The sequence below is a fragment of the Candoia aspera genome, chromosome 1 (genome assembly GCF_035149785.1).
Source record: "Candoia aspera isolate rCanAsp1 chromosome 1, rCanAsp1.hap2, whole genome shotgun sequence".
Taxonomy (NCBI): domain Eukaryota; kingdom Metazoa; phylum Chordata; class Lepidosauria; order Squamata; family Boidae; genus Candoia; species Candoia aspera.
Genome location: NC_086153.1, coordinates 304,903,041 through 304,929,466, shown reverse-complemented (window position 1 = coordinate 304,929,466; position 26,426 = coordinate 304,903,041). Strand labels below are relative to the sequence as shown.

The 26,426-nt window shown below is 39.4% G+C and overlaps 1 protein-coding gene across 2 annotated transcripts; it reads left to right on the top strand.

Annotated features, from left to right (window-relative positions):
* The first annotated feature begins 1,592 nt into the window (after positions 1-1,592).
* On the top strand, positions 1,593-24,331 carry NRDE2 (NRDE-2, necessary for RNA interference, domain containing). Of its 2 annotated transcripts, none has more exons than XM_063290217.1 (14): positions 1,593-1,736; positions 3,170-3,269; positions 5,083-5,289; positions 7,527-7,673; positions 9,244-9,706; positions 10,246-10,651; positions 12,878-13,011; positions 15,104-15,227; positions 16,557-16,729; positions 17,164-17,550; positions 19,305-20,215; positions 21,557-21,695; positions 23,085-23,156; positions 23,552-24,331. In XM_063290217.1, exons 1-14 carry the CDS (start codon positions 1,664-1,666, stop codon positions 23,675-23,677), a joined length of 3,462 nt encoding a protein of 1,153 aa, XP_063146287.1. In that variant the 5' UTR covers positions 1,593-1,663; the 3' UTR covers positions 23,678-24,331. The 2 variants fall into 2 exon arrangements, with proteins under 2 accessions (XP_063146287.1, XP_063146288.1); XM_063290218.1 differs by having other exon boundaries at positions 1,594-1,736; positions 5,086-5,289.
* The last annotated feature ends 2,095 nt before the right edge of the window (positions 24,332-26,426 follow it).

The window sequence follows — 26,426 nt, the reverse complement described above, 5'->3', positions numbered from 1 at the left end:
AATCCCTTTAATTATGGCACCATTATCATTATCACTAGAAGAATAAAAAGAGGATTGCTTCTGCTGCTCTGACCCTAAATACATTTACATTGTTTTGTGGAAAAGGATTATTATTTTGTAAAAAAGGATAATAGATTCATAAGCAAAATTAATGAGCATCTGCTACTGTACATGCCTGGCTATCTGCCAACTCTACATTTTTTTTTAATATAAGAAAGGATGGTGGGCAAAGCACATCTCTCATCAGCCTGGTATACCCGCCCAGCTGTTTACACCAGCCTGGCTGCATCATTGGCCACTTTTCGTATCTGAGATCTAACTGTGTCAGACTTCAAAAGTGTCCAGTGCTTGGTTCCACAGCTAACACTGTATTGTGCAGCACAATCAAATTTACAACCACCATTACATCTTCCATGTGAGGATAGAGCAATCTGTATATTATGCATTGTGTTAGAAAACTCAGGCTCAGACAGCTGGTAATCTGAACATGTTGTTCACCAGTAAAAATAATTTTCAGGCTGGCTATCCCTTTAGGCAAAATGAAGAAGCGGCTTAGGGTGGCAGATGTCAGAAGCAGAGCTCATTTAATCATAATAATACCATAATAAAATATACACGGGGACTCTGAGTTGTTTGTTCTATAAAATAACAAATGTATAAAACCCAAGAAAGGAGCAGCATCAGTTTCTGGGTCCTGCATTTGCATAAGGTAGCCCTATTTTTTTTTCCTTTTTATCTATCCAGAGTTAAGGAAATCCACAGCTACTTCAGGTATATCCAACAGAAATATTAATGTATTGACTGAATGGCAAATAGAAAAATCACTGGAAATCATAAAGGCCTGATCTAAATCAGTTTTGTTATTCTAAACCCTTCACAGTTATCCTGAGTACAAAACGTATATACTTCAGTTTAAAAGAAAGGTGTTGATTTCTGAGATAATTTTCCATTATCTCAGAATGATTTGTCATCACACTATACATATTAATGCTCTAAAATTACCAGCTTCGTAGCATATTTTGCATAGAAACTCTTATTCCTTCACATATATTTCAGCCGGTTGCCATTTTGTAATCTTTTAGTTTAAACTGTCCTCTTATCGAGTGCAAATATATTAATTTTGCTTGAGGTTCTTAAGTTTCGGAAATCTAATTTTACTTTCCCTTTAGAAGAAAAAACCCAAAATTTACTCAGCAATGTCCCTGGACAAGCCCGTGTTCCTCAACAAGACGCCCCTCATTTAGATTGCCACTCTCTGATAGCAAGAGGTTAAGGGTTAAAGTTTGCTACCATCTCGTAGTTTTGCAACCCAGGTACGGTACACCTACTTCTTAGAACTCAAGATGTTCTGCTTAAATATAGACAGATTTGGATTCAGTTAATAAGGTTCTCTCCAATAATCTGAAAACATGAATGATCCCGACAATATTTCCTAATCACAGCAGTTTTAGAATCTGGTCCAAGCCCACGTTTCCTGGACGGACCACAGAAAACCTTCTCGCGAACGAGCCGGGCAGTGCCATTTTGAGCTCACCGCCCAGCGAAACTACATTTCCCAGCATGCTCGGGAAAAGAGTTCGCGCCATCTTGTCTCCTTCCCTGCTCTTTTGCTGGAGGAGGCCGCGGAAGTCGTGGTTCTTGAGGGCTTTTGTGGCCTGCTGTGATGGCTCTTTTTCCTGCTTTTGCCGATGCTGCTAAAGCCGGAGACGTACAAGCAAGCGAAGGCTCGAAAAGAGGTAATGACGTTGTTTTTATTTATCTGCCCCAGTAATAAGCGGACCTTTCTTGAATCCTCCTTTTGGATGCTTGTTTCTACATACACCCTTTGCAGAGACACAGCGCTCTCCTGCTTTCCCCAAGCCGAGTCCTTCCAGATTGATGGAAATACAACTCCCAGAATTCCTCCCTGCTGAGCTAGGCCACGGCACGCTGTCCGAGTTTCTGGGAGTTGCAGTACCAGCGTTTCTGGAGACGGCTAATACTTGTCGGATAAAGCTTGGTGTATGCAAACAAAAAAAAAAAGTGGAGGGCAAAAGGAAGAGGGGCCGACCAAGGGCAAGGTGGATGGATGATATTCTAGAGGTGACGGACTCGTCCCTGGGGGAGCTGGGGGTGTTGACGACCGACAGGAAGCTCTGGCGTGGGCTGGTCCATGAAGTCACGAAGAGTCGGAAGCGACTAAACGAATAAACAACATGCAAACAACCTCCGAAACCGTTCATTGGCCATGCAGCATTCTGAGAATGAGAGTTCAAGGGATTGGCGCGTAAATGCGTATCATAAGCAAGGAGCAGTTCCGTACGGAGCAGCATCACCTTCTCTCCGCAGACTTCGGGCTACCTACCGTATCTAAACTGCGCAAGCCGGGGCGGCTGCCAGGGGCAGCAAGGTTGCCCTCTTGTTACGGTCCGGGGTTTGGCTGTCCGGATACGGTAGCCCCACTGGCTGGAGGACTTTAAGGTTCAGTAAACTGGACATGTCAACAAGCTGACCTTAAACGGGCAGATGTTCTGTCCGTATGAAGGTGGCAGAAGAAATCTGGCTAAACAGAAAACATGTGAAGGGCACTTGATATTCCAGAGTCTTGTGGTTAGTCTAATAAAAGGGTCACACGGTGAGAATTCTGAGAAATGCAGATGGCCAGTTGTCCAAATACCTTTGGATTCAGAGAGGGCCTCTTGAGTAGGTGCCCTGCAGCCACCTTAAAGACTGCTGGCGTTCCTTCCCACAATGAGGCAGTAACATCTCACAGATGCAGGAAACCATCTCCCCATTCCAGCTGCATTAAGGAGCCAGGAAAGACAGGGATCCAGCCCATAAGTTGCAGAGGACATCCTATACATCGCCCTATCCATCAGAGGCCAAAAGAAATCCTTGATAACCAAGGAAGAAGATACCCTAGTAGCCCAAGTCTGCCTGCCCATCCACCACCAATTCATGAATGGACATGGTCTTATTGCAGACAAATCTGGAGTTTCCCATCTGCATATTTAGAATTGCTGCCTGCCTTTGGTTGATTGTAGCCTCATATCCATGACCTTTCAATCTGTGCTGAAACAAATTAACATTTATCAAAGGAGGCAAAAGAAAATAAAAAAAATAATCCGTAGCTGTAAAAAACAGTGGCAATTTTATTGTTGGGTAAACAATCTGCCTTTTGAATATACAGATTTGAACTGGCTGACTAATCAAAGCTTCTGCAATGAAGATGCACTGAGATTGTGCCAAAATGTTTTGGAAGTTTCAGACTGTGCACCTCCACTCCAAAGGTAGTATAATACCTCCTTTAGCGTCACTTTTCATAATGCACTTTTAAATCAGGAAAATGTGGGCAGTTTTACCCTTCAATTTGGTTCCTTTTATGTATTAGCATCCATGGGGGGTGGGCATCAAATGGGTCAATCTGACAAATAATGAGACAGATGATGAAAGCAGCAGGAGCCTGAGGATGCCCATGCTTATATAATTGTTATAGCATTCTGTTTTTATGTTCACTGAATCACAAAGACTACTGTTAAAAATTCCCTTCTTCCTTTAAATGTGGAAGGTATGTTCAATTCTTTGATGAAGACGAAACTCTATGATCATTTGTCATTTCTTGCCGTACAGACTGATAAATTATTCCCCCCCCCCGAACAGTGATTTGGAAAATCTTGTTCACAACAGAGTCACTTGTTGAGATGGGCGGCTATAGAAATCGAACAAACAAATAAATAAAACCAGTAAAGAAAATTTGCTTTAGAGTATGCATTTTGTGCCTATGCCTTACACGTGGGTGTGTTTAACTCTAAGAATGATTTCTTTAATTTTAAGCTTCCTAATACAAAATTGATTCACAAGTATTTGGTGGTGTTTTGATGATTAGTCATTACTGTTCAGCTCCTATCCACTTGTCACAAGCTCACATCCTGATTCTTCTCTGATGAGTACTGTGTTCAACAGAGGCTTCTTAGGAGCATAGAGGGCTGCATTTGCCATAATATCTATTCAGAGACATTTGTATGGTTATGCACACTAGAGCTGTGCAGAGTTCTGGACCTGAAGAACAACCTATGATTCAGAGCACCTGATTTCACACACATAACTCCTGCATGCAGCATCTTAAACCAAATCTGCCTTTTCCTGGATTTTTTGTCAGGTGCAGAGAGCAGTTGAACCAGCTCAGAAAAAGATCAGTTGCTTTAAGGTATTCCTGACAGGTTCTACGTGCATGGAAACAGGCTCCCTGAATCCTATGATACCCTTTGAATCCAAATCTCTGTGCATAGCCCTAGGGGATACCCATTGTACAATACTCTGAATCAGAGTTCCTTTAGATGGATACAGGAGTAATTAGTTAAGATGAATAAATGATCAGTGTTTATTCTTATAAATGTAATGAAGCGTATGTTTAGAATGACATGGAAAATACCTTACATTTGAAATTTCTGCTAACCGAAAGAAAACCAGAATAAGTAAAATCCTCATGTTTACTGAGTCATTAAAATATGATGTGATTCTTCAGAGGGCTCCTAGAAAATGTGACAGTTTTGAGATAATTACATGAGCCAGACAGTTTTATAATTATTTGTTTGTGTGTAAATAAATAAGTAGCATGAGAGGCTATAAAATGGCAAGAGAAGCAATTTCTTACTCATTTCCCTTTCAACTGTTTGCATGCTTAAAATCACCTCTTAATTCCATTTTTCTGCACAAGGGAAGATAGAGAATCCTCTCATCTTTGTTCCCAAGGGTGAGACATTTTACAAGATTGGTGGCTGGGATAATTGGATTTCAGGTCTCTCAAACTAGAACATATTACCTATTTTGGAAAGACAGGCAAATACACAACTTACCTCTTTGTCAGAAAAATATCATATGTAAACTAGCTGTGAACTTTATAATTGCAGTCTGAATGTTCATATTTAACTTGTTTTCTATTTGAAAAAAATAGAACTTTAAAATGTGCTGTATAAACTCTTTCATCTTCTAAGATTTCATCTTTCTTTTAAAAATACATTTTGTAGCATTCCTTCTAGATCTCTCTGTTTTCCAGTGGCTTTAGGAACATCATTGGTAGTGTGGTTTTTGTCTTTTTATAAGCAGTGCAGCCACCAGTTTTGAACTCCCAGGAGAAAATGAAGCCAACAAAAGTTTCCAAGTGTCACCTAAAAAAAGAAAGAAAAAGAAAAAGCAACGAGACCACAAAAAAAGTAAAAAGAAAAGGAGAAAGGAATGGAGCACTAGTGGATCTGAATCTGAGGATGGGAAAGATGATAGAAATAGTGAAAAAAGAGGAACAGAACTGAAGTACGTAAGTACATTTTATTTCTGAACTTGCACTGTTCAATGATCCAGGCACTTCTTTCTGTTTCTGAATGATGATGATGATGTTGACGAAGATAGTTCAGATATGAGAATAAGATCTTTCTTGTATACTTTTGCCCTCCTGATTCTGGTGCAATTTATTTCCAAGTGAATGTGTACAAGAGTGTGCTTCAAATCAATGAGAATTATGAACCAAGTGTGCATTACAAATAAGGGATATCTGCTATCCTTTCTTTTAGCTACATATTTGCACTTAAGGACAAAAAGACATAAGTAGACTGCAGTGTAATTTGTGTGGTCATCTTATTAGAAGTGTCCCTCTGAGAAGAAAAGAAATGAAAAAGAAGCAGTGGTTTGTTGGATTGATGGGGGTAGGGAGTTGAGCAGGGGTGGCAGTTGAGTCAAAGTAAAAGGCAGATTATTTTATTATTACATTGATACCTTGACTTTCATCTGGAAATTCAAGGCAGAACACTTAGGGGCAATCTGTTGCTTTTTGTCCCCAAAATAGCAGCTTTGTAAAGTAAGATGGGCTGAGACACAGTGACTGGCCTGAAGTTACGCAGTGAGCTCAGCAGTCAAGAGGCTCTCCCTAGTCCTAGTCCATAATACTTTATGTGGAGTTACATGTCCTGCTGGGGTTTGGAATTACTGGAAAGAAAGTAATTTGGAAATGGGAAAGAAAGAATGCAGGTTTAAATCTAGTCAGTACAATCGTGTGGATATTTGGAGGTGCTAGTAATATCTGTCCTCTGTTCAAAATGTGGAGCTTGGGGTTTTTTCCCTCCTTCTCTCTTACTATCATTTCAGTATGACATGAATAACAAATAGACATGATACATTATTATAAACTGACTTGAGTGTCAAGATCAAGCTGAAATGATAGCCTGTTAACATAAGTGCATGCTGTATTATTAATGTTTAGAATAACTGGCAGCCAGTCTCTGAACTGCAGAAATCAATGAGTAATTGGCTTTAAATTTTTGTCAAGCTGTAATTTGACTAATGTTAGTTAATCATTCATTCAGCCTCTGGAATGAGATACTGTTATAATGTTCAGTTATACTCTGTGAATAACAATTGTGGGTTATTCACATTTTTGTGGGTTATTTACATGGGGCAAAACTTCTCCATTGTCACAAGCAATAGTACTAAATAGTAGAGTGTGGCACTTACTGCCTTCAGAATCTGAGGATCCTGGGTTGGAATACTGAGAAATAGTTTTATCTTCCTTTGCTAGCCAGAAATATATGCAAGTTTGTATTAGCATGTCTTAACTTCCTGTGCAAACTGTTTGGATTAATGAGAGCTAGAGCAGAGGAAGTTAAATTTTCTAAAAAGATAATTTTGAACTTCTTAATGTATTAATTTAGCACTGGTTTTAGAATTTCAGTAATTTGGATGATCTTTAACCTGCCTTTTCTTCCAAACCCTTTCCCTGTAAGCATACTCTTTGAATATTTTGAAATAAGGTTCAGCAAAATACTGGGAATGATTTCAAAAGAAAACAAAAACTGGCTTTCCATCAGTCGTTTTGTTCACTTGTTACATAAGTGTGTATATAAAAGTAATATCTCGTGTTAATGTTTTTGTCTTTAAGCTTTGTGATCCTTTTGTAATACTACATTGAACTGTCTCTTGTATTTCTTAGCACCTTTTAATGACTGGTTATTTATAAAATATCAGAAAAAAGGTTCTGTGGTACATTCTCTTCTGCAGTTAGATGCTCCTCCCGCCACCAAAATATAGACTGATGGCTCTGGATAAATAATAACTCATAATAAAAGCATAGAGTGCCTTAAAATAGTAAGCCCCAATACAATTTTCAATAACAGTGTAGGGAAGGTAACTATGTTTGCAGCACCTTAGTGCAAATCCAGCTAATTCTAAAAGATGAAATACAGAAGTAGTAAAAACAATATTTTGGTTCAGTTGAATCCTATCTCTCTTTACTGGGGGCATACCCCACTGAAGCTGATGGGGCTTATTTTTGAGTAGATACAGATAGATGGCATTGTAAACCCTATTGATGGCATGATGTGTAAAATTTTCACTTCATTTAGCAGTTTGGCTTTTCCTTTTTTATAATTTTTGAGGGATAAGAGGCAGCCTAAATTTCAGTTGGTTTAGAATATACTGCTTAAATCTTCGTTTTAGATTATTTTTGTTTTTCTTATTACTTATTTTCTCCTTCCCCCATTTTAAATGTATTTTTGCAGCTTACAAGATAAAACCACAAATGTGCCCTATCCCTCTATTTGGCTTGATGACATTCAGGGGTTGACGGCAGAAGGATTCAAAACAGATAAGAAGCCAGACCCTTCAAATTGGCAGTATAAATCACTGTATCGAGGCAACATTGCAAGGTAATGAATCTGGTAGCAGTAAGGATTTAGATAATATTACTGAGAGTACAAAATAACTGAATCTGTGGTTCAGGAAGAACTTTGGGCATCTTCTTGTGTGCAATCTGTAGAAGGCCCAGCAGTATTCTCTTTCTTTAGTCCCTCCCTCCCCTTTTTTTGGCTAGGTGTGAGAACAAACAGCCCATGTGCCCTGCTCAATTTTGTGAATCAAAGCAGATCCATGATCTGGAAGTGAGAGGGGAAGATAGGATTTTGGAGCTTGCCATGTAGTTACAATTGGGTACTTGGCTGTAATATCTTTAGGTGCGTTGTTCTGATTAGTGTTGTAAGTGGCTGCAGAATTAAAAATCACAGCTAAGCTGCTGAGCATGTGGGAGTTTTTAAAAAGATTGTCCTTTATAGAAAAAAGTTATTCAGCTTTTTTTTTTATAGGCAACTCATCTTGCACATAGCAGAATCCTCTGAGAATCTTTCTGGATCTATAATATGTCCTGAAAAATGCTTTGAAGTCTGTTGTCAGGGGAAAAGAAATTTGCTCCAAGTGCCATAATTCCACCCAGTGAGCTTGCTTCCTAATCACCACCTGAGTCCTGTTTTAATTCTGGAAGTTCTGACTCTGCAGAGCCAACAGTTGAATGGACTTGCAGCTGGCTATTCTAGCAACATAGTTGACCTGCCTATGCCCCATATCCGGAGGGAGTCAGTAGTACCCAATTCATCTTTTGTCATGTTGCTCAGGGATCAGCTTTCACCTGGGAATCCTCTGTTGCTGATTGTTCAGCAGCACTTTCTCTTACACCTCTCTAGCGGTCTTGAGTCCTGTTCTCCCTCCCCCACTTAATGTGCAGCATAGTAGGACTCCTGCTGTTTAATAGCAAGAAGGGGAACAGTGGAGGACAGGCTAGGCCAGAAGGATTGCCCTGAAAACTTTGGCTGACAAGTCTTCTGGAACCATATAATGCCTGAAGACAGCCTTCCAATTTGTGACCAGGCAATAAACCTGGCAGGGATTGATCAGTTTATAGATGGCTATAGGATCCAATCTGTAATATTTTTAAAAATAATTTTGGATTCTGAAAATATGCTTTTGCTCTGCACTGGGTTTAAAATGGCCCATGTGTCTTGCCTTGCTTCTTGTACTCTCAATGCTTTCCATACATAATGAATTTACCTCTTTTTAAAGGTAAAAATAAGTGGTATTTCCTGAAAGGCAAGGCATAAATTGAAATAATTAATACATTCATTTTAATGAGAGACCCAAGGCAATTGAGGAGATCAAGGAGCTGCCCACTAATAGTTAACCCTCAAGTCTTTGGCTTCTGGGTGGCAGTCTTGTGGGGCTTGCCATTGGAGGAGCTGAATTTGGTGGGAGTTGGTTTCCCACTTCATGGATTGGGTTATGCTGCATGTCTAATGTCTGAGTGGTCAGTAGTCTCTGAGGAAGGCTCGGAGAGTTCATGTGGAGGAATATTCAAGAGTAAATCTTAAAGCTTTGATGATCAGGGTCTGAGAAGGACTTTGCTCCCTCCACTGGCTTGGGAATGGTGAGTTTTAGCTATTACTTTTAAAGGTATAAAAGACGAAGCAACTTCTGCCTTGGCCTTCAACCTAAGGAGCAACGTATCATTTGGGAGAGCTCAGGAGCAGGAAAAACCTCTTCCTATAAGCGGCCTGAACGCTACTTCACAAAAGGTGGTCGGAAGCTCCTGAACGTGGATGGCATTCATGTCGGCAGTAAAAGTCAGGATCTCTCATCCGGCTCAGCTTCCTGGATACCGGTTGTGCAGCAAGATCCAGCAGAGGCTCCCTCTACAAGCTGGGTAAACCCTCTTGGGGTTTATGATCTGCAGACTACGCTGTGGCTACAAGGAAAAGGGGCCCCTGCTGAACATGGCTTACTAAAGAAGCAAGAACCTCAAGAGAACCCACAGAATGCAGACTCCCCCCTCATGGCAAAGGTGGAAGAATATAACTGCAAAGTCAGAGAGAATCCCAGGGATGTCAAAGCATGGATGGATTTGGTTTCTTTTCAGGTAAGCGGGTATGTGTTAGAATGTAAACTGATGACCAAAGGAATTTTTTTAGAGGAACAGATTGGATTTTGGAATGTTCTCCATGTGTTTGATTTAAATACCCATTTCCCCCTAATTCTGCAGATTTGCACTATATTTTTAGACGACCAGATTGCAGAAATTGGCTGGTGCTTAGAAAGTTGCCAATGCAGTTTTCTACCAATTCCTGCACTGCTTTGCCACTGTTTACATTCTGTGAAAAAGGAGCATACATATGAAGTTACTTAATGTAAAATGAATACACTTCAAATACATTTTTTAAAAGTCAGATGGACTCTTGGAACATACCAAGAGAACAAGACTGAACTGGCTTGCGCAGATTGGAAGGAGGGGATTAAGCAGCCCTTTGCATGTGCCTTGGCTGCTGACTCCAGTTCCTCCATTATCCAGTTCAAAACTAGCTGGTGGATTGGCTGTGGATTTTTCAAAAGGACACTCAATTCTACTGCAAGTTTTATTTAAAATATCTTGTATTCTTTTTTGTTCCTTTTATTTTTAAGGATGAACTCATGAGATATCCCAGTTGTTATGCCATCAGTGAGGGAGAACGGGAAATGAGAAAGAAATCATCCAAGCTAATACTAGAGAAGAAGCTGGCTATATTGGAAAGAGCGATTGAAAGCAACCCAAATGAAGTGGACCTGAAACTAGCACGGCTGAAGCTTTGTACAGAGTTCTGGGAGCCATCGGCTGTGGTGAAGGAATGGCAGAAACTGATTTTCTTGCACCCAAACAACCCAGCTCTGTGGAAGAAATATCTCTTATTCTGTCAAAGTCAGTTCAGCACCTTTACTGTTTCCAAAACACATAGCTTTTATGGAAAATGTCTGAGCACGTTATCAGCTGTATATGATGGCAGTATGGTATCACATCCTGCACTGCCAGGCACAGAAGAAGCCATGCTAGGTAAGAGGGCATTTGAGCTTCTTTGGCCTTTTGAAAGACAGGTCCTCTCTTCTGACATGGTACGTTCAGGTCTTTGGGGACTTGTGCTTACTTATGAGGAATGATGGAGGAGGAGGAGGAGGAGAGATCTCGTCCCACTTTTGTGTTTGCTGTTGTTCATGTTTGATTCTCATTGACCTGTTCTGGGGGTCCAATTTCCTCTTTTCTTTTTTTCTTGTTTTGTGATCCTTTCATAAATCAAGGGTGCTGTTATATCTTTTGAGGTCTCCAAATGTAAAAAACCCACTTTGGTCTGTAACTGTAGACAATGCTACAGCTGATAGAAACTCTACTTATGAAACTCATGACTCAGCCAAAAATTGTATATTTTTCCAGTATGAGGGGCAGTGAGAGAAAATGTGAAAAAACATAAATAAGAAAAAACACAGATGTTTTGAATCGCAGCCAGATGTTCCTCCCCTCTCAAGAGTTCTTTTGATCCAAAAAGCCCCTTGCAATTGCCTTTCCCATACAGATCTCAAGTAATCTCTTTAGAGAGACTGAACATAAATATTTTAATACATGAGAGTCCTCTGCAGTATGTTATTATGGGGTCACTAATAATGATGTTGCCCTTGGCAGAAATCCTTAAATAAGCCTGCAGACAAGGTATCCTGCTCAGGGCCCAAGGGCTGTTGCACTGAATCCTGCAGACTCTTCCTTTGTTCCAGCCTTGCAGTTTGTCATTTGGGCTGTAAGACTCATCATCTCTTCACAGCTAGCCAAGCTGGTTAGTAGTTGTGGGAATTAGTTCTTCCCACATGGAAGATGCCATGTTGGGAAGGGTTGTGCTTATATAAAAAATGGACCTACCAGAAGCCAAGGGTCTCTCTCTGTTGGAGTTTGTTGACCTTGGGCTACAGTTCCAGTCACCCTCGGTATTCCCAGTGCTGTTCTAGCTGGAGTTGACAAGAATTATAGTCTAATAGTTCCTGGAGGCCTCAGATCAGGGAAGCTGGGCTGGCTATTTTTGATATCAGTGAACATAGTTGAAAGATGAGCTTGTTGTTAGGTTAGCAGCAGTATTTAAAAATACTTTCAGGTATCTAATTGAATCCTTTCTTCAGTGCGCTTTATTTCCTTTTGAGAAATGAGTTGGGACTAACTTCAGCCGTATTTGCCAAGACTGGAGTAAATGAGTTTTGACATGGTATGAAAGTTGTTAGACATTCTCAGATAGGAAAGGATTAGAAAAATGCTTTTGGGTGCCAGAATTTATGAGAGCTCCTTTTTAATTGTGCCTCTAACGAGGGGTAGATCTAGCCTGACAGTTTCATTTATCAATTAAGAATATTGCGCAGTTGTCATTCATTTATAACCACATTAGTTTTTGAGTCTTGTTACAAAGATACACCAGACTTTAAATGAGTGTCTTTGAACAGGGGATGATGAACAAAGTTACACGGAAGGATTCTGCCACTTAGTTGTTATTTCTTTCGTTGCTTGTCACAGTGACATCCTGTCAGAAAGGGACATGATGGAAGTTGGATGCTTCAGAAGGTGGTTTAGGTGCAGTCACTGCTGAGTCGATCCAAATGCCCCTAGTTGGCTTTACCATCAGAGGACAAGACCTGGTGCTTCAGTGATGCTGTGGCTGGACACTTGTCTTGTATGTACGTGGTCCCCAGTGCAATCCCAGTCATTGCGTCATCTGGCTGAAACAACTTTTATCTCTGGGACCTGAGGAGCTGCTGCCAATTTGAACTAGATGCAAAAATAGTCTGATATGGGAGGACACAGCTTCCTCTGTTCCTAAACTTTAATTCAACCATTTTTTTCTCCATTGCTAATATATATCAGGCAAGGAGTTCTTATGTTTTTAAAGTGACAAGATTTTTTAAAAATAAAACAAAATATGCATAATGTACACATGGATATATGCCTGCTGCATTCCAAAATATTTCTGGCTTGCTTCATGAATTTGATCTCTGGTCTCAAAAAAGTTACTTCTATTTGCATTTTTGTAAAATCTTAGTGCTTTTAAGTTGAACTGAACTGAAAGAAAGCAATGATTTATTTCAATTGGTTGGCAACTTTGATTTTTTTTTAAAAAAAATATTGCTTAAAGGGATACATGTTCTCATTGTTTCATGTGGTTGTTGTAATTCAAACTCTGGGACTTGTTAATAGAGATGCACCTGTATTTGAACAGCTGTTACATGGAATGTTGTTTCTTTTTCTCCCAAGCCATTTTTCTCCAGCAGTGTCATTTCCTTAGGCAGGCTGGCCATTCAGAAAAAGCTGTGTCCCTGTTCCAAGCCCTGCTTGACTTTACCTTTTTTAAACCAGATAATGTCAAGGATCTGACAACAAGAGGACAGGTAAAAACTATCATTTAGGTTTCTTAGTTTCTTTCTATCTCTCTACTTTAATTCTCCCTATTTTCTCCTTCCCTTTGCTAGTTCCTTCAGTCCTCCTTCTTCCAGCCTGCTTTTTTGTCCCATGAGCACTGGAATGCATGGTTAGTGTTGCAGACCACTGGTCTTGCTAGATGTTCTTAAGGGAGATGTTAGCCTTTATTTGCTCCTTGAATTAGGAAACCAGTTAAAGTTGAAAAGACTTTGGACTGCATGCCATGGGCTGTACTCTGCAGTGGTCATGAATTGTGTTGCTCGGTGAGTGTTTCTGCAACCTGGCAAGCCTCTACCATACAGACTTGCAGCCTGCAAATGGGTCATGCCCTGTAGTTCAAAGATCTGGAATGGAATCGGAATCTGCACCTCGCCAGCTTGAAGGGTGGAGGCTGTGCTTAGCAGTAAATAGCATAATAGCATAGTCCCGCATTGGGGGAGATGGGCAGTGATATAAATGTAATTAATTAATTAATTGATAGATAGATAGATAGATAGATAGATAGATAGATAGATAGATAGATAGCTGCTTTGTTGCTTGTAGTTTGAATGCCAGTGAGGCTAAATTTAAAATATATTGGTAGTGACTATGTTTTCATCTCCAACTTGATATAAAGAGCAATGACATAAAGAACAAAAAAGGAAATGTCACACACAGATGTATGCTTTAACTGTATCCATCCTTTGATTTCTTTATTGGTTTTCACTGCTTGAGCTAAGGGGTGAATACAGTGCTTTATTGTCATTGTAGCTCAAAAGACTGAAAGATTGAAGATCTTTTGAATCTTAATTCTTTAAGCAATTCTAAAATCACTTTTTCAATTAAAAATTGATCCACGCCTTAAAGCCACTTATAACAACAGTAGCAGTGTAGATAACACAGTTAATATAAATTGCTATTTATGTCTTGGAGTAAAATGTTTCTTTTATGTGAAGGGTTTGTGAGTAATGATGAGGAGCTGAGATGTCCCATGTTTGTATCTTGTTTCAGCCGTAAACTCATTAGCCTAGTTTGTTGAAATACTAAGCAATGGTTTACTGTCATGTAACAAGGCTTGGACTTGCCACGGCCTCTCTCCTTTCTCTTCCAGCATCCCCAAAGGATGGGGATTGGAAGCGTCTGCTTCTTTTTTTGCCACACCATGATTTATCTTTACATCCAGAAATGGCAAGCTGCTAGTTTATTAAAACAATCCAGGATCAGTGGTGCTGGTTGGTTTAATCCATACTATAAATTTATCAGTGCAGACATAAAGGCACACGTGGTTGCTTTAAATCAGAAAAATGAGTGCTTCCAAATTCCAGTTCCTTTCTCATGGCTGCACAGGAGGAGAAGAGAAGCAGGAGTAATTTTGGAACACATGGCCCATTGCTCCTTGCTATATAACACTATCTATGGTTTAGCAGTACAAGCAGTACTGGGTGAGTTTAAGCAGCCCTACCAGTAGATTTTTCATTTCCATTTTGAATCAGATACAAAATCCAGTTCTTCTTGTTATAACTTTAGCTTTGTCCTTTTCTTTCCTCCCCCTGCCTTCTTTTGTTCACTCAGCTCTGATTAAAACTTGTTTTAAGTCCAAAAATGAAGTAGTTCTTAGGTTAGAGTAGGTTATTCTACTGTTTGTGTGACCTGTCCTTTTATTTATATTTATATTTATATTTATATTAATATAATTTATTTATTTATAGATTAATATAAGTAGCTATTACTCAATCAAATAAATATTAATTGAGTACTCATATCAATTTTAATCCAATAATTGGTTAATTGCTTAAGGCCGTATAGTTTGCATACGTATCAGGCAACTTTGAAGAAGAAAATAAACTTTTTTAAAAAAGTAATAGGAACATGTGTGGCAGCACTAGTCATCTTTAGAAGACACTTTTCCTAACTTTTTAAACAACTTGCTCTAAAAATTTATTTAAAAAAATCTCTTAGCCATTTAATGGAAGATATTATAAGAACATTTTAAACTGATTAATGAGTTTTGGACTCTTGCTGAAAGAGTTGTATTGCAGTTGTAACTTCGTGTATTTATTCATTTTTCATCCCCAACTCCAGGGGGAATTCTTTGAACCCTTTTGGGACAGTGGAGAGCCTCGAATTGGAGAAAAAGGAGCTAAAGGTTGGAAGGCCTGGATGCATCAACAGGAGAAGGGTGGCTGGGTGGTCATCAATCCACCTGGTAAATATCTTGCATTTCAGATTTGGGATGAGTGAAGGGCGTGTTATAAGTCACACTCTTCCATTTGTTCTGTTTTCCCCAAGAGAAATAGATAGATAATTTATTTATGAAATGTATAGACTGCCTCAGTTCTGCTGGATATGATTTAGCACTGTCCACAAGTTAGAGCAGTGTTCTCCAATTCCATCCCTTCTAGATTTATTGGATTACAAATCCATCTTACATCAGCCAGTATAGACACTGGCCAGCTTATTGGAGAAGAATGGGAGTTGTACTTCAGTATTTCTGGCAGCAGTAATTGGGTAAGGCTAAGCTGGAAGACAGCCATCTTGCAATCATCTTGCTGAGCCTAAGAAAAGATAAATTTTCAGCCCCAAGGGATGATTTGGAAAAAAAAAAAAAATAAGGCTGCACAGCATTTGTTTGTTTTTCAATGTCCTTTTGATTTGAGGATTGAGTTATATACTGTAAATTGCTTTGGATAGGCAGAAGCCCTTAGACTGTTAAGTGAACACAAAGGTTCTGGCAGAATTAGACACTTTCAGCAGTAAAATTTATTCAGCTTTTGACTGCCATGTACATGAACATGTAGAATGAGTTGGAGGACTAAATTTAATTTTCATACTGGTTTTTGTGATTTATGTAGTGATGGCAAGATTCTTGCTGATTATGAACAGTGAGCATTTGTTCTGCTGTGATCTTGAATTTTTTTTGTGGGGGGAGCGCCTTCAAATCAGTGTTGACTCCTGGTGACTGCCTGGACCAGTCCCTGCAGTTTTCTTGGCAAGATTTCAGAAGGGGTTTGCCCTTGCCTGCTTCCTAGGGCTGAGAGAGAGTGACTGGCCCAAGGTCACCCAGCTGGCTTTGTGTCTAAGGCAGGACTAGAACTCACAGTCTCCCAGTTTCTAGCCTGGTGCCTTAATCACTACACCAAACTGCCTCTCCTGATCTTGAATTACTTCCGTGTATTTAAATTTACTCTAGAAATGTTTTTGCTTTTTCTTTCCACTCTTTTCTAAGATGTGAAGTAATTCAAAAGATATTATTCTTCTCTGAATTACTTTATTTAGGTAAACTTGTTTGCCCTGATCTGACCTTATCATTCTCATTGTCCATCTTGCATCCTGTCTTCTATGGGAAGTTCGAGGACAGGGATGTTGAAGTTTGAATTTGCATGCACTCTCATTTCCCCTTCCCAGACCTAATTCTTGTGAGCATCCTGGGCCAGCTTACAAAGGGCTTTTTATTTGAAATTAAACTCTTTAGAATTTCCACATGTTGAGCTGCAATTTTTGAAAAACTCACTGATATGTTTTTTATTTTGAATAGATGAAGATGAGGAAGATGTAGAGGATAAAGAAGAAATAAAGGATAGATCTCTACCAAAGTGGCAAAACTGGCTTCATATTGAACGTTCCCGGGAAGTAAGGCACTGGTTGCCCTGGCGGCCTGAAAAAAACAAGAAACAATCATTAGAAGATTGTGACGATCCAGAGAGGCAGGTTGGTGTGATGCAATAAGACCCGTGTTTACCTTAAGGGAAGCTTTTCTGTGGTGCTGGTGGACACACCTGAGTCTAAGATGGAAGCAGACTGTGAAAGAGTAGTTACATCTGCTTCTAGGAAGAGGTGTGTTGGGCAAAACTACAAAAACTTCTCTAGTGAACACATGCCTTTCTTGGAAAATGTGGAGGTATCAGCCCCCATATTTGAAAGTGAAAAATACGGGTGTATCTACTCTACTTTTTCTAGTATGTTGTGATAGAATGTGTCTTTAGCTTGTCAGCATACACCCATATTTTGGAAGGATTGTGTGTCTAATGTTGATTTCTTTATTGTTTACCAACTAGTTTTCTGATTTCTTGTAAATGTTAGGTTTGAGCCATTTTTGTCTAAAATTCAGTCCATACATAACAGCATTTTTATATGTTTCATAGGTCTTATTTGATGACCTTGGACCATCATTAGTAAGACTTTCCAGTCCTGAACTTCAGTTTCAACTACTTTCCTCATTTTTGCAATTCTTAGGAGTTCCATGCAGATGTAGACTTTTGCCTTCCTTCTTCTATATAGCAATGGATGAAAACAATTTCTTTGACAATGGGTATAACAACCAAGGAGCTCTGACTTCTTTGGACATGCCTCTCTTTAGAGTCAGTAGTATTGGTCATATGGACTCAATGCTCCAAGGAGAGAAGTGTGTGACTCACGCTAAGGAAGGAGAGCAATTTATTCAGAATCTCTTCCATATGATGCTGCCCTTATTTTCAGACAAAGAGAAGTCTAACCTATGCATTTTTTGGCTTCAGTATGAAATCTCTAAGGTAATGTACTTTCTATTATCTATACAGATAGCAGACCAAATGCATATATTATATCTATGAATCTGTTTCTAAAGTTGACAGTTCTGGGTAGAAAATGACATCCATTATAACTTAATATCCAGCATTTCAGCCAGTGGCATAGCACATGCTATGGAGGGTTGTGAATGGGGTGTGCTAGATGTGTTTATAAGTATGAATGAGTAGTGATGATGTTGATGAATGCAGGAGTTGTATAGTGCAACATTTGTAAAAATACAGAATATATCTTGTGTTGCCTGCTGTGTACAAGTAGTTCTCGTTTAGTGACTCCTTCATTTAGTGACCGTTCACAGTTATGACAGTGATGAAGAAGTAACTGTACGACCAATCCTTGCATTTATGACCTTCGCAGGTCTGTAAAGCAAAGGAAAGCCGAAGTAAGATCATAAGCACACTCGCAGTTTCACTTAGTGATCACTTCGCTTAATGACCGAATGGCCGGTCCCAACTGTTGCTAAACCAGGACTACCTGTATATAAATAATGCTAATATGTCTCAAGTGGGGACCCTTCAAGGCAACATACATTAAGTATGGTGTACTCATTTTAAACCTCTGACTACAACTCTAAGGAATTCTAGAGAAGTCCCTGTTAATGGCTTATAAAAACAATCCCTAAATAACAAGTTTGCAGGAGATCTTGATTGGATCATCCACAGGTTTCTAATAAATTTATTTATTACACGTAATTTGGTTTTTTGGTCTTTAGAAACACACAGAATGGTTTACTGTACATCCTTAAATCTTCAACTATTTAAAAACAACATTATCGCTGGATAAAAGATGCAACAGTCCAATAAGAAAGAAGACTAATTCACTATTGGATGAATGGAATGGTCTTTATCAGTCCTGAAACAGCATCTAGTTCTTCCACTTTCCTGAATAAAGCACTGTGCAGTCAGAGTGTTTACAGGTAGTTCTTGGGTTACGACGGCAATTGGGACCAGGAGTGCCATCACTAAATGATGTGGTCGTAAAGCATGATGTCATGTGACTGCATTGTTTAGCAGTGGCAATCCAGGCAGTCCTGGTTGCCATCGTGACCCCAGGATGTGTGGGTCGTAAAGTGGGTTGGCGCAAGCACAGGGAGGCCAAGGGGGGACTTACCAGAGCAACTTGTTACCTTCCCTGCCAGCTTCCCCATTGACTTTGCTTGTGGGAAGCCGGCAGGGAAGGTCGCAAAAGACAATCATGTGGCTGTGGAACACTGTAACTGTCGTTAAGTGTGAGCTGGTTGCCAAATGCCCAAATTGCGATTGTGTGACTGCAGGGGCACTGCAACGGCTGGAACGTTGAGGACCGGTCATAAGTACCCCTCATTTAGTACCGTCACAACTTTGAATGATCGGTGAATGAGTGGTCAGTAAGTGAGGACTGCCTGTAGTTGTCCTTTCCTCGGTCACTATGGGCCTCATTTAAGTAGGAGCTACAACAAGATCTTTGCTCTTGGGAAGGTTCATCTAGAGGAAGGCAAAAGAGACTTCCAGTTTGTAAACAATGGCTTTGGTTTGACAGTGTGGGGGGATTCGCTTCTTCTCCAGTGAAGTTTTCAGCTTCACTTCTCCCCAAACTCTTGGAGCGGTCATTGTGCAAAAAAGCTGTTGATTGGTGGACCTAGCTAGAACTGCATAGAAATAAGGAAAATCATTGTATTGTATACAGAGAACATTGTGTTTTCTGTAGGCTGTTTCTTCATTTTATTGTGTTGACTTCGCAGGTCACTCAGTATTTGAAAATGGGAAAGAAAAAGAAACTAAAATTGCAAGGCAAGAAAAGCAAAAAATTAGCCAAAAACCTTCTTAGGGCACCTGACAGCAGAAATAATGTTTCCCTTTGGCAACTGTATGCCTACCTGGAGTGGTTACTTGGCAATATAGAGGATGCTAGAAAGGTTTTTGATACATCTCTGGGGATGGCTGGAACTACTGGAATCCAAAACCCCCAATTCTGCCATCTTAGCCTTCTTTATGCTAAACTGGAAGCAGAATTGCTAGTAAATCTAGAAGGAGCTGTGGAATCACGTGCAACACACATATTGACCAGACTGGCTGAAAGGGGACATTATGTTCCTTATCCTGGGCAAGTATCATCAGTGAATGTTTTGAAAGCTCGGAAAACATACGAGAACCTGCTTCAAGACTGTTTAACTGAAAACTCCACTTCTGATCAAGAACATACTAGTGATTCCAGCCATCTGATTGGCTTGGTTGGTTGTTATGCTCTTTTCCAGTATTTAACTCTTGGGATTGACTCTGCAGTGGCAGTATACTGGCAGGTTTCTCAAAAGCTGAAAGACAAGAATCCTGGGGAAGGGCTTAGTGGTCAACATTTTACCACGCCTCTTGAAGACCTCTCCCTAATGCATGTAAGCTTGCTCAGGTTCCACATGAAAATGAGTGTATATCCTTTGAGTCCTCTTCGTGAAGTACTGTTGGACGTTTTAGAGAGATATCCCAGCAACCAGTCTCTTTGGAAGGCATACATCCAGATCCAAAGCAAGTCTCACAATGCTAGCAGAGCTCGGCGTTTTTTTGATGGTATTACAAGAACTACAAAATCACTGGAGCCTTGGCTGTTTGCAATTCAAGTGGAGCAAATGAGGAAAAAACTTATTGAAAGTGTCCAGAGGTAATGTCATCTCTATAACGATGGTAAGGTACTTGGAGAGGTATGCATGAAATAGAAAAGGTGTTTTGTTTTGGACCTGAAGCTGCATTGTGGCACCTAACCATTCCAGGCAGGATGACAACCTAAACCCATAGCATTTTGGGTTTTTTCCAGGTTCAGCCAAGACAAATTCTGGAAAGGTCTTACTGGTGAATAGAGCAGGGCTGTTGAGCCTACCCTCTCTCTCTCTCCCTGTTCTGCCACCACTGCCACCAACCTTCTTTCCTTAACCTTTGCTTAGTTGTCTTTCTGCTTCTTATTAGCTGGTGACTGTAGCTTTTTCCCTACTGCAAAAAGTCTTTGTCAAAAAGAAATGCTTTATTAAAATGCAAAAGAAAAAGAAAATGTGTAAATAAAAATACGACAAAATGAAAAACAAATGTTAAAAATTAAGTGGGGTATCCTATGCAGTTTATCCTGGAGCCCTCAGGAGAACCTTAATCACATGGAATCATATTGTCCAGTCTTTCCTTTATGCTGATGAAGAGCCTGTTCAGAGGCTGAAAGTTGACTTGCTTAATCAGGACAGTCTTTTGTAGTATTCAAAAATATTTCTTGCATCAGCCAAGGCCCGGTTCTTCATACATGGATATATTCCAAATTTTTGGAATATAATTCAACAGCATATTAAGATACTTTTGTATCTGTTCCTTTTCCAAGATACAAGACATTTCCTATTGTTTTATCCTCAGAATAGCTGTGTGAGATTGCATTTGTACAAACCATACAGCCAGTTTCATGGCTGATTGGAGAGACAACTTTCCCATATCTCAATCCAACACTCAAAATCACTGATCATTGCTGTTTATATCATGTTATTTTTAGAGAAATAAAGGAGACATTAATTTATATTGTGCTTATCAAATTAACATACATTAATTTTTTAAATATGAAAAAGATAACGTAGGAGTTAGTTTGTAGCTTAGCTAACATGTTTTAAGGCTTAAATCCACTTGATAACGTAAGGCAACCATTGTTTGCCAGCCTAAACTTTCTCATATTTATTAAGAAGACAAAATGGCAAATGAAAGGACACCATCGCCTCTAGAGATCGTGGAGAATAAGAAATAGTGTCACACACAAACAGTATACAAGTGGAAATTGCTCATGCATTGCAGAAGTCCTGCCATCTTTTCCCCAGTGTAGCCCCTTGACCATTTTAAAAGAATCACTTCGTGCTGCTGGTTCTGCTCCTGAAGTTTGCAGTCTGCAATACATTCAAAGGGATAAGAATTTCAATTATTTCTGTAAAATCAAGACTCTTGATTCTCCTGTGACTACTCAGTTTTCACTTTTCTTCAGGGAGCCCGCTGGAGATGTGTATGCAACCATTCCTGAAATTGGGTTAACAAATCGAATCAAAGCTTTATTTGAACATGCAATTGAGACTGAAAACGGTGCTCATTGTCCATTGCTCTGGAGGCTGTATATATGCTTCATGGTGAGAACATCATCATTTGCCTTATGTTCTCTATCTAATCCTGTAGGTAATCTTTGAATACCGTATTATTGATTAAAAGCTTTTAAAAAACCACATTTTAAATTGATTGTATACCTGTGAATGCAGTGGAAGTATTTGGATTGCAAAATCACTGTCGAAACCATTTTATGTATCAGATATATCAGCTTTGATATTTTGTGTTAACTTTCTTAAAGTAAGGGAGGCTGTAATTTTCCATTAACTTCCCATATTGTTCCTAGCCCTAGGAGCAGATTGTCAGGAGGATGCAGTTAATTGTAAAAGGAAAAAGAAAATGAGATTTCCAAATCTCAGAAAGCAGATATTATGCTGTTCACAAAAGTATATAAATACAATGTATTTATATACTTTTAGTGTATTTATATTGTATTTATTGTATTTTTGTATTTATATACTTTTAGTGTGATTTGTACATTCTTCCTTCCCCAACCAACTGCACTGCAAATATATCAGACATCAGTTCCAGTAATTGAGAGGGAGGGATGGGCAACCTGTGGGCCATGTGCAACCTCCCTCAGCACCCCAAAATTGTGCTGCCCAAATCACAATTTCAGCAGTGCACTATTTGTTTTAAATTTAAGTGTGGGAGTGGAGATCTGGCCTTTCCCCCTCATTTCCTCCTTTGCACCCCCAAATGTAGCTATTTTGTGGCCCAATTTCAGCCTTTTTAAAAAGGTTTTAAGTTGGAGTGGGAGCAAACCATCCCATCCTCTTAGAACCTCCAGAGATTCTCAAACTGACAATTTAGATCTGTCTTTTGGGAGGTGGGATTTGGGAGGTCTTAAGTGTGGTTATGTGGGAGTTTTGTTTTCTCCCAGAGGCCGCCTAATCTTATCCACGTTTAAAATCCTGGGGGAAAAACATAATAAAACTTGTTCCTGATGGTATTATGGGATTGTCTCCTGCTACACCCATTGGGAAGGTCAGGACGATGAATTGCATCCCTTGCCCACAGCTGCTGTCAGGCTGGAGAAGGCTGTTAAGTTCCACACACTTGGACAGTGCTTCTCAACCTCAGCAACTTTAAGAAGTGTGGACTTCAATTCCCAGAATTCCCCAGCCAACCATGCTAGCTGGGGAATTCTGGAAGTTGAAGTCCACACATCTTAAAGTTACTGAGGTTGAGAAACACTGCATTAGGATGTCAATGAAACTAAGCCAACAGACTCTGTCCTTGCCTTTTTTCTGGCCCAGCTGCATGGAGCATTTTGAAAAAAATTACTTCCCTTTCAATATCCACCACTTGTTATGTTCATCCATTTCTTCTTTACTTCTAAATTTAAAAATACAGTCCATATCTTTTCTAAATGCTTGCCTGTTTGAAATGCAGCTTTTCTTTTCTTTTTTCAGGTTACTTTGGGAGATAAGGCAAAAAGTAAAGGTGTATTTTACAGAGCGCTTCAAAACTGTCCCTGGGCAAAAGTAGGTTTCATTACTTTGTGATAACGATGCAAAAATGCTTGTATGCAGTTCATCTCCAACCAAAAGATATACCAGCAAAGAAAGTCTGCCTTCCAATTTCCACTCTAGAATATGTATATATATAAAAATTAGTTGCTCAAAGATTTCTTATGACTTGCTATGGGCTTTTTATATGCATTTTTTTTCCAAAACTACAGTGTTATGTTTAATTGATTTTATTGTAATTTGTTTGTTGTGACCACCCAGAATTGTTGAGTCAGGCAGCATACAAGTTTAATAAATTATTCTTCTTGTTTTTGTTCTATACTTGTTCCTTTATTAAATGAAAACCAGTTCTGATTTATCATAGCATTGTGGTGAATTGATAGTTCTTTACTTGACTTCTGTATTTATAGGTGCTGTATATGGATGCAATAGAATACTTTCCAGATGAGTTGCAAGAGATCCTTGATCTAATGGCTGAGAAAGAGCTGCGAGTACGGGTACCAATAGAAGAACTGGAGCTGCTGCTTGAAGACTGAAGAATGGTCCAAAGATGTGAAGACAAATGATTGGCTTGTTGGTTTAATGAGCCTTCGGTACAGCTAGGGAGGAAATGTTTGTGATCATCTGTAAAAATGTATAGAACAAGGGTTTATATTTTTTTTATCCAAACATATCTGTTCCATTAAGTGCAGGTATGGTTACAAAGGCTTTTAAGTAATACTCTTAACTGCCTCACTGCTAAAAATGCTAGTCCAGATATATAAGCCAAATATATCTAAGATAACGTGCAGTTGGATGGGAAGTTGTTTGCTCCCAGTTGGTTCTGATTTTATCGGTGACTGTTTATCCAAGATGGAAACACACAGATCATCAGAGTTTAAACTCATGGAAATGTGCAGTAATTTGACAGTTTAGAAGAAATATTTCATTAATGAAGCCATGTGTAACTGCATTTTTATCCGTTTATTGTGACAAATGGCAGGTGGAATGTAAATATCCTTGTACAAGTAGTTTATAAAAATTCTATTGGAATGTGGAAGCTCTTAAATACATTCTCTGCTTTGATTTGTCCTTCATTACTGCATTGAAATTTACTGTTGTTTTGGCTTGCCAGAAGAAAAATGGGACTTTCCAATGACGACTGTGTGGAGCTGTTGCAATTAGCTTCTACAGGCTGCTGCTGAAATAGGTTGAAATGACAAAAATTAAAACAAGCCATGTGGATGGGTTCTAAAATTTAAAGCTTTACCCTTTGAAATTATACTTCTGTCTTCCTTAGTTAATGTTTACAAGTTTGAAATTGGACAGAACTCTGAAAATTGGGGGTGGGTGGGTTAAGTCTGATTTACATACAGCACATTAGAAATACAGTCACCTAATGTAGCACTGATTAGGGTTTCCCTTCAGTGTTTCTGTGAACTGCTGATGCAGATAGATTCTAGTTTAATATATTTTAATGCCTTGATCTAAAATCTACAAGGGCTTCAAGACTCAACCTGTCAAGATAGCATTTATATTTTAAAGCAGCATCTGGTGTATTTAGAGATGGTAGGGCTGATGAGCCATGCTTGTTCTGGTACAAATGCAGAGTGTGGATGTCTCAGATAGATCAGGGCTGAACAAAAAGTCACCATATTTGTTGGGGAGGCAGAAATTGATTCTGCAACCAAAACTTCAGGTGAATGTAAAAACTTTTTTTTCATAAGCATGTGGGTGTCTGTCTATCAATTATCATCTATCTATCTAATTTGTGCCTGAGTCAGTCTTGACTCCTGGCGACTGCCTGGACAAGTCTATGCAGTTTTCTTGACAAGATTTTGGAAGTGGTTTGCCATTGCCTTCTTTCTAGGGCTGAGAGAGACTGGCTGGCCCAAAGTCACCCAGCTAATTTCGTGCCTAAGGTAGGAACAGAACCCTTGGTCTCCCAGTTTCTAGCCTGGCGCCTAAGCCACTACACCAAACTGGCCTGTTCTCTGTCTCTCTCTGTCTTAAAGCAGGAGTGTTTAATAGCTTGAAGTGTTCCAGAATATCTTTTCCACGTTTTGGACTGCTACAGTAAGTAGCTTGCTTGTTTCCATGTGAGAGAAGAGAAACACCATGTACCCAAGATTGGGGCTTCCTGTGTTCTGGACATCCAAAAGCAAGAGTTAACTTGAAGTTAATCCTCCATTTCAGCTTTCAACTCAGAGATGAAAGCTCAGCAGAGAATGACTCAGGGCTGCTTCAGCAAGCCTATTTTACTTTTACCGCTATACTGGTGCTTGTTTGTCCAGTGCGTGGATGGTGAGAAATGCCAAGTCTTCCCATACTTTCGATAGCAGCTCTGGCCCTTTCAGTAACAGGCCTGGGAACTTTTTTTTTAAAAGCCGTACATCACTCCAGTGCAATGGTTAAAACTTTCACATGCTATTGGAGTCACAGTAGTAATTTCATACACCCAGGCACTGACAAAACTCTGCCTGGAACCTGCTAAAGCATCTGAGCGCATTTAGATTTATAACCACAAAAAAACACTAACTGTTCGGAGACTGAAACTAGGAACCAAAATTGAAACTTGTGGTTAATTACTCATTATTCTGTAAAACCTGAGAAACTATTTCTGTAAGGTACAACTAAATAAAAACTAACACAGCCTGTCGATAGTTGATCTGGTAAAAGTATTCAGTCAGGGTGTTATGAGATCTGGTCATAAAACCCTAACCGGGCCACCGAAGAGCCAAAATAGTGTTCCCAGAGATGTTCTCTTTAATGGAGATAATTCAGGGAACGGGAGAGGGGAGGGGGGAGTTACAAAGCATTCTGTTTCACTGTTAGCTTTTTTTTCTTTAAGGGTGTTCTAGAAAGCATCCTCTTGCTCATGAGCATTTCATCTGCTTGGAAAAGTGCTTGTATGATACATTATCAGGGCTGTCTGACTTGTAAATAATTCAGCAAACACATTTTCAAGTTCAGAGTTGCATTTGGCACCTATAAATAATTTTGGCTATATGTGGTAATGGTATTGCCAATGTTAAACAGTTCAGCCTGTTCAGCTGCATTCACAGCCAAAGAAACCTGAGCACTGAAGAAATCTCTGGTGGTTGACCCAGTTACGCTGCTTTAAACTTGAAATGTGGGTAAAAGCCTATACATTTGCTACTAACACACAAACAGAAAATACTTCTTCGGCTATTTACCATTTATAATCAACCATAACAACTTTTCTTCTTGCAACAGTGTTACTTTTAAAATACTGTAATAGTTTTTGGAGTTAAAAACTGAAGAACCAAAATGGAATCAATGCAT